The sequence below is a fragment of the Branchiostoma floridae genome, chromosome 10, assembly GCF_000003815.2.
Source record: "Branchiostoma floridae strain S238N-H82 chromosome 10, Bfl_VNyyK, whole genome shotgun sequence".
Lineage (NCBI taxonomy): Eukaryota > Metazoa > Chordata > Leptocardii > Amphioxiformes > Branchiostomatidae > Branchiostoma > Branchiostoma floridae.
This window is the reverse complement of record NC_049988.1, coordinates 18,920,534-18,938,618: the sequence shown is the minus strand read 5'-3', so window position 1 is coordinate 18,938,618 and position 18,085 is coordinate 18,920,534. Positions and strand designations below refer to the sequence as shown.

Below are 18,085 nucleotides of genomic sequence, written 5' to 3'. Positions count from 1 at the left end.
GGCCTAAACATTCAATATGAATATGTTAAGTTCAATTCACCGCGTATAATAAAGGCATTGCAAGATCTTGCAACTTTGAAGAAAGCCTGTTTCAAATTCCACTCTGGAGAAAATAATTAAATTAAAATTAAAAAGTCCTGAGAAGAGACGCACAAGGTTTTCCTAAGGGGTTGGGAAAAGTTAATTTAAACTCAGCGGTATGGTAGTCATAATAGGCCCCCTGGAAAACAAGGAGCAGTTACAATATTTAACCTATCCTATGTATTGATTAAGCCCTTGCAAAGTCTGATTTCTAGGAATCTCAACGACTAGTCCTATTAAAAGATGACGTTACAAGATATTTCCTGGCATCCCGATTTCTATAACACCCCAGGGATGAGTGGCTCACGGTAAGAAAACGTAATAATCCTACACCTCAACATCTGCTCGGAGATAACACACCTTCGGACTTTGCTCTGACAAAGTTCAGTGCCCTTTGACCCCACAGCACTACAGCACAACAGATCGTGTACACGTTGGAAATGGCCCAGAACTGCGCCAAGAATCGGCCAAATCTCACCGTCTGATGATCTCGAGGAGGTTGCAGGACCACGCTCCAGTAGTAGTTATATTGAACAGGTACTCTTTATTTATTTGACAGTTTCTTTGTTAATTTTCAGCTCAACTCATTCTGATCCTACCCATAATTTAGATATAGCTAACGTTAATTGTTTAATTTAATTTTGTTGCAGTTCTATATCATTTTAAAGTTGGTAAGAATGTCAAGAGACCACCAGGGAGCTGAGTCATGATGGTAGACTCTGTGTATTGTTAAAAAGGACAGTGAACTTTTGAACTCAACCCTTCATTATCATTAGCGCTCCCTGCCGGTTAAGAGGTGTACTTCAACAGATGCAGAAATGGAGAGAGACTGGGTCGACGAACAGATAGATTAATAAATACATGTACATAAACGTGATACGGATAAATGAATTGACACATAGGGTCACAGGGTTCACAAGTGCGTACATATTCAAGTCCGTATGAGGTCCGTACCAGCCTCCACAGCCACAGGTTGCTGGAAGAAAAGTAGAAATTGGACAGATAAAATAACACATACTGAACATGTCATCAGAGGACTTAGCTAACCGAGGAATATGATTTGCGACCAGCTAACTCTGCTGGTATGTTATCTGGCTATATTTGTCGAATTTCTATTCCAGCGACACGTGGAGCAGTTGTGTAGGATTTTTAGCACTTTCCTATCCTGTTTTATTGAACCTTTCCAGACTGTCCTCCCCATGTGTGCCCGGCGGGTCCACGACCGTCTGACTTCTCTGACTTCTCTGTCACGACCAGTGGAAAATACTAGTTCTTCAGTGAGCTAAGATTTAAACTGGCCATATGGTTCGAGATCACTTTCCTTTTTTATTGAAGAAACTTTTTAGACTGCAGGGGGTGTCTGTGTGGCGCAACGGCTAGATTGTTGGAATCATAATCAGTATTAGTAGATCCTGAGTTCGTTACTCGCCATGCCCCTGCCCCAATGACGGAGCTGGAGCGACGCCCACCAAGCCTCACGGCTAATCTGTCTAAAGGTGCCAAAACACCTACGGATTTGGTTGATTGTTTATTCCAACACTGATGACCTCCATAGAAATCTGAACTGGCCAAAGGTAAACGAGCGACTTTATACCAGTACGGATTTGGTGCTGCCAGTGTGTCAACATCTGCACACTTGCCACTAAGGCCTACGTCACATTTCCTACCCGGGGCCCGGCCGGGCTGTTTGCGGAAACGAAAAATTTAAGTTTATGCCAATAAATATGCACAACGCATGCTGTTGAATTATTTTCGGTCCGTTTTGTGTTGTTGTTGTTGTCTTTTATATCATACTTATCGTTCCCGAAAGCTGCCCGGCCGGGCCGGCGCCCCTGTTCGGAAATGTGACCTTAGCCTTAGACCCGTGATTTTTTTTGTCCAGACTGAGGCCTCCCCATGCGAGCCCGGCGGGTGCACGAGCGGCCCCCGGACGGCGGGTGGGGATGGATGATCCTCCTCAGCAACTTCGTCATGTGCGCATGCGTCTTCGGCGTGCAGAAGTCCTTCGGCGTGTTCTTCGTGGAGTTTCGGGAGTACTTCGGGGAGAGTTCGGGCGGGACGGCCTGGATCAACTCCATCATGTCGGCTGTGGCGCACGGCGGAGGTAATGGACGACCTAAAAACCTGTGCCTAAACTGTTAAAGGTTTCCCCCTCCTCCTGCACCTGTTTCATACACGTACATCTCTGTATTTCTTATGTATTTTGCTGCTGTGCAAATAAGGAAACAAAAAAAAACTATTATAAAACACTCGAACACTTAAACACACGAAATGTTTAGCCTCTACCAGGCTCCACGGATCGGTGGTCTTAATAGTAGAAATTGGACAGAGTTGATTGATTGATCGATTGATTGATTGATGTCTACCCTGCAGGCGCTCTTGCGGTTCCCCTGAGTGTGCGGTTCGGCACCCGACCGGTGGTGATGGTGGGAGGGGTGCTGTCGTTTTGTGCAATATTGACCAATTGATTAATGATTGATCGATTGATTGATTGATTGATTGATTGATTGATTGATTGATTGATTGATGTCTACCCTGCAGGCGCCCTTGCGGTTCCCCTGAGCGTGCGGTTCGGCACCCGGCCGGTAGTGATGGTGGGAGGGGTGCTGTAGTTATGAGCAATTAAGATTGATTCATTCATTCATTGATTGATTGATACCCTGTAGGCGCCCTTGCGGTCCCCCTGAGTGTGCGGTTCGGCACCCGGCCGGTAGTGATGGTGGGAGGGGTGCTGTCCTGTCTGGGTCTCGTCCTCAGCACGTTCGCCAACAGCATCCTGTACCTGTACTTCAGTCTGGGCGTGCTGACGGGTAAGTCATTTCTTTATCCAAACCATGGAGACCACTACAGGCTAATGCTATGGTCCCATTTGGAAAAAGGAGCCCCTCCGAGTAATTTACGGACTGTTTTTCTGCACTTTCGGGCGTGACTCATATGTGGCATGGCTACCGACTATTTTGGGGCACGGACGGGCCCCTGGATTCTTTTAACCTTCAATCCCCCGACATTTTTCTACGACTAAGATGATCGAGTGGGGTAAAACGGACCCAATGATGTTTTGTTCAATAGAATCGTTTTTCAAATGTGTATTGGTGATCGTTGTGCTTCGTCAATGTAAGAGAAATGTAAGGTGTTGATAATTCCAGCTCATTATCATAATTTATGCAAAATACCAGAATGACCAACTTCTTTGCACTAACCCAGGAAAGGGTTTTTGCGTCCCGCACCAACTTTCATTTCACAAACTCCTGAAATTGGCCATGGGTACTTGCGTTATCATCAACAAATGGTGTACTATGTTTGACAGTCGGACTTGACTCCCGACCATGGTCTGGAGAAGGTTGGAAGGCCATGGTCAGTTACGTTTGACAGGGGCTTTGAATTACGTTTGCAAAAATAACATCAAACATTCCCGTGTCGTTTTTTTCCAGGCCTGTCCTACGCCATGGTTTTCGCTGGTGAACGGGATCGCGCTTTTAATACTTCCAACCATGGTCTGGAGAAGTTTGGGAGGCCATGGTCAGCTACGTGTAACAGGCGCTTTGAATAACGTAAAATATTCCTTTTTCCAGGCCTGTCTTACGCCATGGTTTTCGCGCCGTCCGTGGCCATGCTAGGCCGTTATTTCGACAAGCGGCGCGCCTTGGTGAACGGGATCGCGCTGTCCGGCAGCGGAGCCACCTTCGCACTGGCACCAGTCTGTCAGCTACTGGAACAGGTGCGTGGGTATGACAACCGTTCGGAAAGGCAACGACCGTTTACGAGACGGAAAATTGCATCTCCGAATGCGTCTATGAATGTTAGACATCCAGGTCAGGTAAACAATATTCAAATACACATTTCAGTCTCTGCAACTGGATATATAAAAACAGGATTTACTTCCGGACGTTTTGAGTGACATCCATCAGTCTTCTTTGAACAGCGTCAGTAGGCCAAGGATGAACTGACAGGGCGCGGTCGTGCGATAGTCGTACGATCACTAACTTAAATCGGGAATTTCGGAGGACAAAAATGTACGTCTCCTGCAAAGGCCAAGTGTCTTGGTACATATAATACGGCTTTGGATCCATGTCTGTGGTTGGTTCTGTCACAGCCTGCTTTAAAATCCTACGGCATCAAAATCGTACGACAATCGCACGACCTATGTGACCGTAGCCCGTAGCCAATAGATTCCGAAGGGGACGAAAGAACATAGCAAAAATTGATACATATTGAGTACCACTTGATTTGCAAATTCTTTGCCCTTGACCCAGACATACGGCTGGAGAGGGGCGCTGCTGCTGCTGGGGGGAGTGACCTTGAACCTGTGCGTCAGCGGGGCCTTGCTTCGGCCCATCGTTCTAGCAGCAGACGTGGTATCCCGTGATCCTTCGCCTCACACTCTAATCGAACCCGGTGAGCAACTGTCGATCGGAACGTCCAGCAAACGCACTCATCATCACGAAAATGATGTCGAAAGAAGCAATACCAAACATGAAAGCAAACGAGAAAGTTTCTCCCGCCTAACACATCGTAAACATTTCGACGTCAGCCTTCTAAAACAGCGGAGGTTTCTGCTGTTTGCGAGCGCGGATCTCCTGTCGTCCTTCAGCTACCTCATCCCGTATGTTCACGTGGTGCCCTGCGCGAGATATCGCGGAATCGACGAGACCAAGGCGCCATTTCTCCTCTCAGTCGCCGGCATCACCGAGGTGCTAGCGCGGGTGTTTTCCGGTTGGTTCTCCGACCTGAAAATCATCAGCAAACTCCACGTTTATATGATGTTCATAGCGTTGAACGCCTTAGCTTGCTTCCTGTTTCCGCTGGCGACGTCATATCCGGCGTTACTGGCCTACAGCGTTGCCATGGGAACGTGTACAGGTGGTTTCCGTGCCCTGATCATGCCATTGGTCGCCGATACGGTGGGGGTGGTCAGGATGCCGAACGCCTTTGGGCTCACCCTGGTCTGCGAGGGAGTCGGAATTCTGCTGGGGCCTCCCGTGGCAGGTATAAAGCTATCTCTTGTTTTATTCTGAATAAGAGCTGATCTGTAATTTCCAACATATATTAACGCATAGGACGTAACGTTACCCAACCACAGTCTTTGTCAAGGAATGAACAATTTTATCAAGGTTGATAAAAGCTTCTTGTTGTTCTTCACCTTACTTTTTAGGTTGGCTGTATGACGCTACAGAAAACTACAACTCGTCGTTCTTCGTGGCTGGGGGCTGCTTTGTCGCGAGTCTCGTACCTCTTTGTGGACTGTCCTACATCAACCGTACACTCCAGAGGGATAGCGTTATTGCAACTCCTATAGAACAGGAAAATGAACCTTCTGATGTTCTGTGTGGTTCTACTCCCTTAGTGGAACGCGAAACATCTTTTTAGCAGTTTATTATTTCACGTAATAAAATGCTTGTAACACTAAATTTTTTGCATCATCTCCAACAATAGGGTATCATTCAACGTGCGGTTTGTGTCAATGGACACTCTTCTTATGATATTGAACATCGAGCCATAAAAACAGCTAACTTCAAGTTAGATTGCGCCACTATTCTAAGAAAACAAAATTAAGGTGTAGTTCAGTGCCATTAATGAAATGCGAAACATCTTTTAGTCGTTGGAATTATTTTGCACTCTCTACCAGGAGTTAGCCGACCAAATATTGACCATCTGCAACCAATTGCAAAGGACTATTCATCGGGAGTTCATCGCTAACTCTACGGTGCTGGGAGTGTAGCCAGCCCGGACAGTTCATTTAGCGCAAGCTGGGGAATATTTTTACGGGGCTGGGCACAAGTTACAGCACTCCCTTGGAAAGGCCAGACAAAAATACAGACTGCCAGAAACAGACCACTGCCAAAAAAAATTCTTAGTAGACTTGGCCCGCCAAAACACCCCTAAGTCCCCTAATAGAGAATGGGGACCAGGTTATCAACGGATAAATCTGAACTTCAGTAACCGGCTATTGACTTTGGGGTCTATGCCTATGATTTTTTTAGCACGCCAAGAGATCTTGTCAAGACTGATCATTTCACTTATTAAAGTGCTTGTGACAGAAGAATACAAATTTTCGTATCATAATCAGAAATAATAGTTTTATTTAATGCGTATCACCAGTTACACCAAATCAACAATCCTCCTGGCAGCTTTGAACATCGGACAATAAAAAAAGAATGTTTTCACTTCCAGATTCCGGTTGCTAGGGGATGGAATCTAATTTGTACATGACGTCAAAATGAACACGACAGACCCCAAATAAACTGGGGTGTGCACCGTTAAGGCCCTGACACACATAGCCGACCATGGCCGCCCAACCTTCTCCAGACCATGGTTGGGAGTTAAGCCCCTGTCACACACAGCCGACCGAGGCCTCCCGACCTTCTCCAGACCATGGTTGGGAGTTACGCCCCTGTCACATATAGCCGACCATGGCCTCCCGACCTTCTCCAGACCATGGTTGGGAGTTAAACCCCTGTCACATATAGCCGACCATGGCCTCCCGACCTTCTCCAGACCATGGTTGGGAGTTACGCCCCTGTCACATATAGCCGACCATGGCCTCCCGACCTTCTCCAGACCATGGTTGGGAGTTAAACCCCTGTCACATATAGCCGACCATGGCCTCCCGACCTTCTCCAGACCATGGTTGGGAGTTACGCCCCTGTCACATATAGCCGACCATGGCCTCCCGACCTTCTCCAGACCATGGTTAAAAGTGAGTTGTGCGTAAAGCCATCCGTGCTTTGGAACTGGACGGCGGTTGCCCGCTAATCTTTAGAAGTAGTCTGTGCCAGTCGACTATGAGGTACGTAAATTGTTTTTTAGATACAACTGGGGCTAATTTGGGTGGATTGGAAGCTACTCCCAAGCCAGCGCCGTCATTGGTTGGAGAATGTTCTTGAGTAAAATCGTGGGAAGGCCCTGATTGTGTGGCAGGGCTTGACGGCTTAATTGCCAAAATAGCCACTCATGGGCTCCAAATGAAGTTAAACACTTTGAATGGGAATTTGCTATCAAATTATTTTTGACAAAGACACTGCATCAGCAGCACTTTGGGCTTAGGCCCAAGAGGTCCTGGGTTCGAAACCCAAAATTTGCACTAGGGAGAAGATAGAAAAAATAGTACTTAGCTTCGCCTAGGGTTGTCCCTCGGATAGGACGTTAAATGGGGGTGCCGTGTTCGAAGAGAGCCACAACTCGGGCACGTTAAAGAACCCACCGCACTTATCGAAAAGATTAGGGGTCCTTCGTTGTGTACGTGCCATAATGATCAACATGCATGATGATCGTGGGCACAAACGGAGGAAGGAGAAGAACCGCAAATCGTTCAGACACCAACCTTTGTGGTTTTCAATTAAGGTTTGTAAAAAATTGGTAAGGGCGAAAACACCTGGGGAGGAGGTCACCGAATTACTTCAATGACGTTTCTTTTCACTAAAATCAAATTACTTACCCCCTTCCTGTTCAGAATAATTTACTTGTGGCTGTGATTGTCGTCTCGTCCTTTCAAAGATCATGATTTCAACCTGGTAGGCAATTGCATTGACTGCTACGTACGTAAATAATTACGAACACACTGGTGGCAACAGAACAAGGAACGCCTTGATAGGGACATGGTTACACGGCATTCGAGCTCGTCAACTCAACTTTATTCAGGTTGTAACACTTTAAGTTTAAACATTTCATGTCGTTTTTGTGAGTTAGCTGCTCCCAAACATTGCCAGAGAGTCCAGATTCATCCACAGAGCTGAAATGAAGGTGGCATCAGCGCTGATATATGTTATGACGGTGTGGCTGTTGTCATTGGCGACGCCATCGCAAACTGCTAAGTATGCGTACAGCACGGTGAAAGATCCGGTAGGTATCCGCAGCGGTGCCGACGTATTTATATGGGTATTTCGGGATACAGTACATTGTTTTACGGCACGGTTTTTAAGACTCACTACTGAGAATCATACGATCGAGCGATGTTTAAGGAATTCGTAAGATTCACTACTAAGAAACATATGAATTTTACGGCATTCATAAGATTCGCTACTAAGAAACGTACGAATTTTACGGAAGTCATAAGATTAACCGACGTACTAGGAAACTTCCATACGAATTTTACGGAATTCGTAAGATTTACTCACTAAGAAACTTCCATACGAATTTTACGGAATTCGTAAGATTCGCTACTAAGAAACGTACGAATTTTACGGAATTCATAAGATTTACCGACGTACTAGGAAACATCCATACGAATTTTACGGAATTCGTAAGATTCACTACTAGAAAACATACCAATTTGACAAAATATACATACGAGTTTTACTAATAGAACTCCAGAAGACCTTTGTCATAACATATCGGCCTATGTATCTGTACCCATTGTAATGCGTGGATGATCAGATGATATTCAAAGACGAGATAATAGTAATTTCAGTCAAACGTTTTCAGTCACTAAAGATTCTAGAGAAAAGCCACCCTCTGCGTGATCTGGTCCCACCAACAAGGACTATGGCCACAGGGTGGTGTCTCATAAATAAGTCTGAACTCACAATACCAACAGCCCGTACAAAAAGACTCAGTAATTCATTTCTTCACAAAGCTATTCCCCTGTACAATGGGTCAAATGTCTAAGTCCATATCAGTATTGTTCTCGTGACGTTCCCGTGACTTGATTGATCTTTACTCTTAGTCTGCCCGTATGTATATACCTGTTAAATTGGTTTGATTTTAATATGCATTGTTGATTTTTGTGTAAAATCGACACAATTCAGTGGACATGCTCTAAACATTGTACATTAGTTGATTCTCTGTAAAATTGAAATTGAATTCTGTATGACGTCACAGGTGTGCACGACAGGTTTGCTGTCGGGAGCAGAACTTCTGAGTCGTGGCAAGACGCGAACCCAGCTGGAACACCAGGTGCAGTCACTGAAGAAGGAAAAAGACATGCTTCTAGAACGAGTTTGCAAAGCATCGAGTAAAACAGAGGCCACGGCAGGTGAATATACTGGTACTGTTATCCCTTCAATCAATGTAAAATCACATTTTCATCCCATACTACACACGCTTGTATTAGATAGATTGGCTTAGTAGAACTGTAGTTATGCACCAGTATTTACCTGTATAACTGTTATCAAGACCTGATAATGCGGAAAACAGAGAGAGGGAAGGAAAATGTAGATACAGGTACATAGATATATCGCCATATTGGCATACACTTCATCGTAAGTTTTGATATATCCATCTTGCGTATGAATTCGTATATTTTGGGGATAAGTATACAGTTTTATTCCTGATGTATCGTACTCGGCTATCCTGACAAATAGTGGATTTGGAATTAGAAATAACCTGATCACCCAAAATATGTAAACGCAGGGTTTTAATTTGTTACGGAAAATAATAATCAACAGCCAGTAGATTATAGGATTCGTGGCAGAGGTACTGGCTTTTATTTTAGGGGAGGGGGAAAACTCCTTTCCACGGCACAAGAGAACCTAGCCAACGTTGAATATCGCGAGCCAACGAATCCCCCCCCCCCCTCCCCAATAACAAAAAGCAAAACCAGCCCCGCTCGTAGACTGCAACGAATGTTAGATCTTCCCCTTGATTGAAAAAAAAACTCGCTTATAACTATGTTTTGACGTCTGCAGGAACACCGAGTGAGATCTCAACACTTCAAGACTTGGTGAACAGTATCGTGTCTATCGTGGAGAGTAGCGACGACATAGAGGGAACTTCGGCTGATACAGGTAGGCATGCCCTACTCTCCAAGCAGAGGTTAGACTCCGGCTGTGTTTTGACGTTTTTTGGGCGTTTTATCGGGACACACCCATGGTGTACTTGCCCCACGTGCTTAGTGTCAAATGTTACATTTTTAGTTCTTTGAATTCATTTTTGTATATGTCATATAATCAATCAATCAATCAATAATGTATTGTTGGAATGTAACAAATTAGCATTACTTTGCTGACTATTGCCAAGTATTCCATAATCCATATATGTGTCTTGGCTAAGAAGGAAGGATAATGCTAGAAAATTATTACAAGACGATGTATACGATACTTTTGTGTTCTTCTGGTCTTTGTACAGAGTTGGCGGACACGGGAAAGTTTAAAAGATATATGTCATATATCAATCTTGGATGCAGACGATCATATGGGCAGGCCTTTCGGCCGAATAGGGCTGATTTCTAAAGTTGCCCATGAAGTGGTCATAGGCCTTGTACTGAGCAGGGAGCAACCTCGACAGAAAGTGTGCCGATGTTGTTGTTCAGTGCTGTGGATGCTAATCTACGTCCTTCGCCTCTTTAAAACCAGGTCACAGTGACACTGCATGCAATTATTTCTGATTGTGTCTTATTGTTGTTTGATTGGCAGGTCAATCTGTACACAAATTACTTCAACACTTCACAGTCAGGCTCCAAGGACGCACACGGTGTACTTGTCCCCACGTGTGTGTCGTTTATTGTTATGTGACTAATTAGGTTCATTTTCACGAAACACGATTTGTAGAGACTTTTCCTCTGGTTACAGCATCCTGCCCCACATACGACGTCGTCGACACAACTGTAAGTTTCGCCAGCTTTTATGAAATGAGCAAGTACGCATGTGCAGCGACAGGAGTTATGGGTAATATGTCAAAGTTGACGGCCCCTGAGACATGAACAAATGTCAAACCCCGTCTGGAAATCGAGAAAATGGTCGAGAAAAGAACTGTTTACAAGTCAGGGGCCTTGACCTATGACATATTACCCACAATTCCTATCGCTGCGCCTGCGTGCTCGGAACGATGAACATGCTTATTAGAACATTCTATTTTCAAAAGTTCTGAAATACATGCACCATTTTTATATAATATTGTTCACCAACTACTCACTTTAAATAGCCACTCGACGTTTGGAGACACTCTAAATCGGATGGCTCTTTGACTCTTTGACAATGATTGTTGTAAGGAACAAAAATTAGTCGTAAAAGAGTGAGTACTTGTGAATGTGCATCCAAAGTCTTGCTACAGACAAAACAAAGAATAAACATAAACATGCTAGTGCTACTAGGCACGAGAAAGGACAATCTCCACCTGGTTCGATTCCTGGCGTTAATAAAGTTCAAAGTTCCTAGCTAGATCATAGATGTTGTGTCCAAGGGAAAGACTTTTCTCACTCCGTGTAGATATAAAAATGAGTACCTGACTTCGGTTAGGTATGTAAAAGGTGCGTGGTGGAAGGAGCGGGTTGAGCTCACCTTTCCAATATTGTGCCTTGGACACAATGGATAGCACCTCGCGCCAATGCGGTTGTAAGTGCAAAAGGCTATGGAACTATCTTTGCATTGTACATTCATTATAGCTGCCTTTTAATACATTACGTTAAAGGCACGTTAAAGAACCCGCCACATGTGCGATGGTGTGGTGTGAGCGATCAAACCATTCCGGCCCAAAATGGGGAATTTCCCGAGCAGCCTCGTAACCACTGCTTCGCCTATTGAGTCAGTGAAGTCAAGCTTGCCTAAGCTTTATGTTTCTGATTTAGGGAGAAGAAATGCTGCTACAGTTGTCGCCATGGGCCGCTCTTCATCTTCATGATGGTAACATCGGGCCCTACCAACCTGATTTAGAAAAAAAATTGCGCTTTGTACGAATTGCGGGCAACGCCACTTTTACAGCACACACAGCATCTCTCTTTCATGAATGTTATGACGGTATTTGATATCAACAAATTTCAAGTTGCCATATTTGTACATAAAATTGTCCACAATAGTTCTTTCCTACCACAGCAAAATTTAGATGTCTTTTTAATTTCAATTCCAATTCAGATTTTCACCACCACTACACAAAACAGCAGAATCTTTTAATACCAGATAAAGCAAAATAATTATCATTTCTGCGACTTAGTTCTGGGGGAGTTTCAAGAAAAGCCACACAGGCTTCTGCCCACCCCGCGCACGTACTTCATTTCTGTATGTACATTTGTTTTTAAGCCATGTTGTTATGTGCGAATAAAGAAAGAAAAGAAAAAATTTCTTTTCTTCACAGACAGAAAAGGTTTGTGCCTATGGCGTGGCAACAGGGAAGGAGCTATTCAGTATTGGAGAGGACACGAAGGCGTTGGAGATGGCGAGAGACAAGCTGCTGGCAGAAATGAGTGCCCTGAAAGAGAGCAACAAGTGTCCCGGCAAAAATGGTAATGGCAAGTTACTTTTTTATCTCCATGAAATGTCATGGAGGTTATATTTTCACCAGCGTTTTGTGTGTGTGTGTGTGTCTGTCTGTCAACAAGATAACTCAAGAATGGCTGGATGGATTAGTTTCATACTTGGTGTGTTGGTGGGATCATGGGATGTGATGAAAGCTGGAAGTGATCAGATTTCGGGGCCCCTAGCGGCTTTCCTTGGTACTGCAGCGCAACTACCGGTTTTGCCATCTCGTGTTCTGAACAAGATATGGTACCAATTTTTAGGTTGTTAGATAGCTCTTGTGCTCAGGAATAAGTGACATAAGTTTGGGCCCCCTAGTTTTTTAATTGTGGTTCCTTTTAAAGTTTTTTTTTAATTAGTTATATTGCTAACTGTAATTTAAAACGTTTAGTAAGTTATTTGCAACCATCTAAAATGTACTGCAAAAATGCAGACGGAACGATAAAAGATTGGCACCAAACTAAACAAAGAGAATAGTCGTGGACATTATTTGTGTATATTTCTACTGTATACACTTCAATTTGTCGTATTCACAAACAGCCGGGCCGAGTCCCCCGGTTTGGCAATGTGATGTTAGCCTTCTGAGGCATGTTGCTGGTGGTGTGTGTGTGTGTGTGGAGGGAGGGGGGGGGGCGCCTTTCTCTGGCTTTCCTGTGTACATACATTCCGGACAGAGAGTTGGACGATGCTGATTTCTATCGATAATAATCTAAAATTAATGTTTTGCTCAGGTTATACCGTCGGAAATGAAACCAGACGAAGGATCAGGGAGGCAGTTCATGCGTTCGTAAAAAGGCCATCCCCAACCTGCCCCCATGTCTCAGCTAACAGCGTAGACCTGGACCCATCGGCAACCATTCCCGCTGACACCGCTAACAGCGTAGACCTGGACCCATCGGCAACCATTCCCATTGACACCGCGAACGGTGGAGACCTGAACCCATCGGCAACCATTCACATTGTCACCGCTGACAAGATAGAGATCCTAAACCCGTCAGCAATCCTGCACCCCGCCGACGATAACAGTGGAGACCTGGATCCGGAGAAAGGTTTGCATGGTTATATTCTTTTTTCCTTATATATTCTTATTCTTTTTATTCTTATTCTGGTGAGATCGCGTGGCGCAATCGGCAGCGCGTTGGGGTCCGGCCCAAGTGATCCTGAGTTCGAATCCTGCCGTGTCACCGATCGTGTGCCTTTGTAAGAGGCACTTAACACGACTTTTCTTACCTAACTCAGGTGTAAATGAGTACCTAGCTGCGTACATGCCAAACTACATACGAATGCGGCAAAGATACAGATGCGAAGACTCATCACATCGGACAACAACAATACAGTAGACGCCAGTTAATTGCACTACGGATAACCGCACACTTCTGTTTATTGCACGGAATCCCCAAATCCCTAACAAGTGCAGTCCAGCAAGATAACTTCACATTATTGCACCACTTGGAAAATTGCACGAAATACGCTGGCAAATGGGTGTGTGCAATTAAGCGGCTTCTACTGTACTCTGTCGTCGTAGGTTACCCTCCGTCACAGAGTTTTTTTGTTTTTTTTACTCAATGGTCACCACGTAACAAGGCCTGAAGGCCAGTCAAGGTTACGGGTTACATGATTGGAACTGTAACAGCAACTCTTCGCCCTTGGTCAGAAACATCATGATTGAGACCAGCCCAATTGCTCACTATAAGTGAGGACTAACTTACCCAATAGGCGAAGCAGGGGTTACGAGGGCTGCTCGGGAGATTCCCTATTCCTATTTTGGCCGGAATGGTTTGATCCGCTCGGGTGGATGTTCGCACATGTGCGGGTTCTTTAACGTGCTTGGGGTGTTGCTCTCCTCGAACACGGGACCTCAATTTAACGTCCTATCCGAAGGACGGCCCGAGCCGAAGCTAGGTACTCATTTTCACCTGAGTGAAGTGAGGAAAGTCGTGTAAAGTGCCTTTCCCAGGGGCACAAGATCGGTAACACAGCAGGCGGATTCGAACCCGCAACCTCTCGGTCACGGTCCGAAGAAACTGCCACTGCGCTACACGGTCCCACAAGAATAATAACAAAGAAGAAGAACTTTATTGCGCAACAATTATAACAGGTACAATGTATGGCAATCTTTGTATACAATGGATAAGATAATGATGAATATGTTCTTTCACACAGTAACGTGCCATGACAGTGTCGACACAACCGGAAGGAACTCGTTCTGGAACCAGCCGCCACTCACCTCACCCTTCGTCTTTGACATCAAGACGGAAGGTCGGATCTACATCCGGCTTTCTGCCGAGAATAATGGATTGCCGGACATGTACCGTATCAACTCGTATCCGTGGGGCCCCAAAATCTACCGGAGAACGAAGGGCAAGTGGATCGCGAAGGTCCACGTGCGCACGCAAGGTTCCGTGAATCTTCTTTCATTCATAATTTCAATGTTGCTCTTTCTCTGTCTCTTTCTCTCTCTCTTTCTGTCTCTCTTTCTCTCTCCCTCACTCCTCACTTTCTTTCTCTCTTGTCGTCTCTCTCTCTCTCTTTGTCTTTCTCGCTGTTCAAGGAATATTTCTCTCTCTCTCTCTCTTTCTCCATCTGTCTCCCTCTTTCTCCAACTACGTATCTCTCTCCCTCCGTCTATCTCTCTCCCTTTCCCTCCCTCTCTCCTTCCCTCTCTAACTCCTATAGATAGATAGATAGATAGATAAGTAGATAGATAGATAGATAGATAGATAGATAGATAGATATAGATATAGATATAGATATAGATATAGATATAGATATAGATAAGATATAGATATAGATATGAAAGAGAGAGACATATATGTCTGGTATAGCCACATTTCTTTCGAAAAATTGAATGCTCGTTTGATGTGTTGCAGAGATCTGGGATGTCAATGATTTCCTCCGCCTGTGGGTCCGATGGACGGATGACGGGTTCATCGGGCTGTACCACTCTTTCTCTCTCCCTCCCTCTCTCTATATATCTTTCCCTCTCTCTGCCTACGTCTCTCTCACCCCCTTTCCCTCTCTCTTTCTGTCTCTCCCTCCCCCCTCTCTCTCTAAGAGAGAGAAAGAGAGATTGACTTCAGTCAGGTCTAGCATAACCACATTTTCCCCTCTTTCTTTCTCTCTCTCTCTCGATCGACAGATTTAGAGATATAGAGATATAGAGGTATTTGAGATATTGAGATCGAAGAACTGAATGCGTGTTTGATGTGTTGCAGAGATCTGGGATGTCGATGATTTCGTACGTCTGTGGGTCCGATGGTCGGATGACGGGTTCATCGGGCTGTACCGGGGAGGACGGCCGGACCCCGTCATCAACTGGACCGACCCGAACCCGCTTCCCATCCGCCACGTGGGGTACAGCACCGTGTTCAAACCCGGGGTGTTCCGCTTCAACTGCTACTAAGAGCGTGATCACATAGGTCGTGCGATCGTCGTACGATTTTGATGCCATGGGATTTTCAAGCAGGCCGTGACAGAACCAACCACCGACAAGGATCCAAAACAGCATTTTGTGTATCAAGACAGTTGAGCTTTGCAGGAGACGTACATTTTTGTCCTCAAAAATGCCCAAAGTTTAATACCGATCGGCTAAGGCTTAGGTCACACTTCCGAACCGGGGCCCGGCCGGGCAGCTTTATTCGGGAACGGAAAGAATGATACTAAAATTCAACATACACAAAATGTCAAAATAAGATTCATGGGCATCATATGATTACATTTCTAGGTACACATTTTGATTTTTGTTTCTTAAAACATCCCGGTCGGGCCCCAGCTGAAGAAAATTCACTCAGCTATCTGGTCCAAGTGCAGTAGATGTGATTTTTCGCACGTGGGCTACAGCACCGTGTTCAAACCCGGGGGTTTCCGCTTCAACTGGTACTGATGATTATGAATGGTTTATCGGACATCGGATACTAATGCCATAGAATGCCTAATCTCCAAGCAGATACTACAATGGCATAAGATAGTACTACACTTCCCAAGGAGTGTAGTCAGCCAAAAGGTGTACATTTGCCATGTAGCGAAACACACCCCTAAGCCGGCTTCACTCCTCTGCCAGTTTTTGATACTATCTTGTGCTACCGTAGGGTCTGCTTGGAGATTATAGAATGCCATTTGGCATTTTTAAAGTAGAATAAGAAGACGTGAAAGAACAGAATGAAGACTCTTTTATTCGGTATACCGTACTCTATGTGTTCAGTCATTTGTTCAACCCTCCTGACTACTGAAATTTCATAATGAAGGCAAATTTGCCGTTGTTTTATGCGCATGCTCGCATGTATTTTTTTTATAAATTTCTAGAGAGGATGTCATTGCCCATATAATTAAATCAACATAGCACTGGAAAGTGGAGTTGTGAGAATATTTTGAAATAGAATTATTATAGTCTGTAACACAAACTCTGCTGTCCAGGGCTGTAACTGGCCCCTCCCCTCTAGGAGGCCGGCAAATGTTGGGCGGGCTGCTATAAGCGAGCGTAGATCAGGCTACAATCAAATCCCGTTTGCTCAGTTTTATGATGCTCTATATCTCCATCCTTTTTGTTAAAATATTTACTTTGTGTTTTCGTATATTGTACCATACTGTTGGACCAAATACGCTTCCATGCCATTGTTTCACATGATATTAAATCATTAGATTAGTGGGATTTGTTTTTGTTTTTAATGAAACTTTGCGCAATTAACTTTATGCCTTTAGCGTGCTGTGGTCCTACTGAAATAGCGTAAAGCGTTGCCCCCCCCCCCCCCCCACACACACACACAAACACGCACCACACACACACACAAACACACCACACACACAAACACCTACACCACACACACACACCACACAAACACACGCACTCACACATCACACACACACACAAACACACACACCACACACACACAAACATACATACCACACACAAACACACACCACACATACAGATGTCTTCGTATCGGCCTATAGCGGCAAAATAGTCACATTTTCCCTAAAACAGGCAGCAAGTAAGCCTTACCAATTTTACCTCCAAACATCTGCTTGGAGATTTCTGCCCACATGAATATTAAGCATTTGACCTTCGCTGAGGGAAGAATCACGGAGGGGAGTCCGAACCCACGCCCTACCCACGTTTACATCTTACATCGAACTGAGACTACACAGCGAGGTAGGTCCCGTAGTAGGTCCAGTAATCTATGCACGATTATGTGTATATACATATAATATATCTACGTGCATGTAGCCGGAAAAATCTGGACGGTTTTCAAGCCTCGGCCACGCGTCGGTCTGCAGTATTTGTAGGTCATGGTAACGTTTACCGGTGGTGCATAATTTTATCTCGCAGCATGAAAAGAGTATTTGAACGTGGTTTCAGTCATGTAGGTTTTGTTGTCTTTGTTGTGTGTTGATGAGAGGCCGCGTATATGGCTGAATATTGGGGCATACAAGCTACAAAACTAGTCTTCGAATATTTACAGTACGCTGCTGTCGGGAATCTTGGTCAGCGGGATTTCAGACCGATAAACACGGGGGAGTTTCGATGATGCTTCCCTGTGGGGATGTTTCAGGGGCCATTCTTTTTTATTTGGGGAACTGGGAGGCACTTACATGATAATAATAAGAATAATAATAATGATGATGATGATATTGATGTGATGATGATAATCTGTTGTTAAGCTTGTATCTGTAAACATGTCTTGTGATCTGTGATTTAGCAGTTAAATGTACAATAAAGGTAATCCTTCCCCTTCTTTCCTTCCCTATTCATTTCATTACTTGATTATTTCATTCCTTCCTTATTTCATGAATTCCTTTGTTCATTCATTCATTCATTGTCTGAACTTTGTTATTCATGAAAG

The 18,085-nt window shown here is 44.6% G+C and overlaps 2 protein-coding genes across 2 annotated transcripts; both read left to right on the top strand.

Annotated features, from left to right (window-relative positions):
* Nucleotides 1-304: 304 nt before the first annotated feature.
* On the top strand, nt 305-6,196 carry LOC118423759 (monocarboxylate transporter 13-like). Its single transcript, XM_035831967.1, has 6 exons — nt 305-618; nt 1,964-2,185; nt 2,748-2,891; nt 3,654-3,799; nt 4,335-5,067; nt 5,234-6,196. Exons 2-6 carry the CDS (start codon nt 1,978-1,980, stop codon nt 5,446-5,448), a joined length of 1,446 nt encoding a protein of 481 aa, XP_035687860.1. The 5' UTR covers nt 305-618; nt 1,964-1,977; the 3' UTR covers nt 5,449-6,196.
* A 1,441-nt stretch (nt 6,197-7,637) lies between these two features.
* On the top strand, nt 7,638-16,867 carry LOC118423743. The gene is made up of 10 exons (XM_035831947.1): nt 7,638-7,920; nt 8,899-9,052; nt 9,705-9,803; nt 10,587-10,621; nt 12,085-12,232; nt 12,977-13,294; nt 14,409-14,642; nt 15,116-15,150; nt 15,496-15,646; nt 16,130-16,867. Coding segments are annotated over exons 1-10 (1,281 nt in total). The 5' UTR covers nt 7,638-7,815; the 3' UTR covers nt 16,132-16,867.
* Nucleotides 16,868-18,085: the final 1,218 nt, after the last annotated feature.

Excerpts from the sequence above, each read along its gene's own strand:
- LOC118423743 (XM_035831947.1), top strand. The coding sequence starts at position 7,816 with ATGAAGGTGGCATCAGCGCTGATATATGTTATGACGGTGTGGCTGTTG. Across the intron at positions 7,921-8,898 it reads ACAGCACGGTGAAAGATCCG|GTGTGCACGACAGGTTTGCT; the intron begins GTAGGTATCCGC and ends ATGACGTCACAG. Across the intron at positions 13,295-14,408 it reads AGACCTGGATCCGGAGAAAG|TAACGTGCCATGACAGTGTC; the intron begins GTTTGCATGGTT and ends TCTTTCACACAG.
- LOC118423759 (XM_035831967.1), top strand. The coding sequence starts at position 1,978 with ATGCGAGCCCGGCGGGTGCACGAGCGGCCCCCGGACGGCGGGTGGGGA. Across the intron at positions 2,892-3,653 it reads CAGTCTGGGCGTGCTGACGG|GCCTGTCTTACGCCATGGTT; the intron begins GTAAGTCATTTC and ends TCCTTTTTCCAG. Across the intron at positions 3,800-4,334 it reads TCTGTCAGCTACTGGAACAG|ACATACGGCTGGAGAGGGGC; the intron begins GTGCGTGGGTAT and ends CCCTTGACCCAG.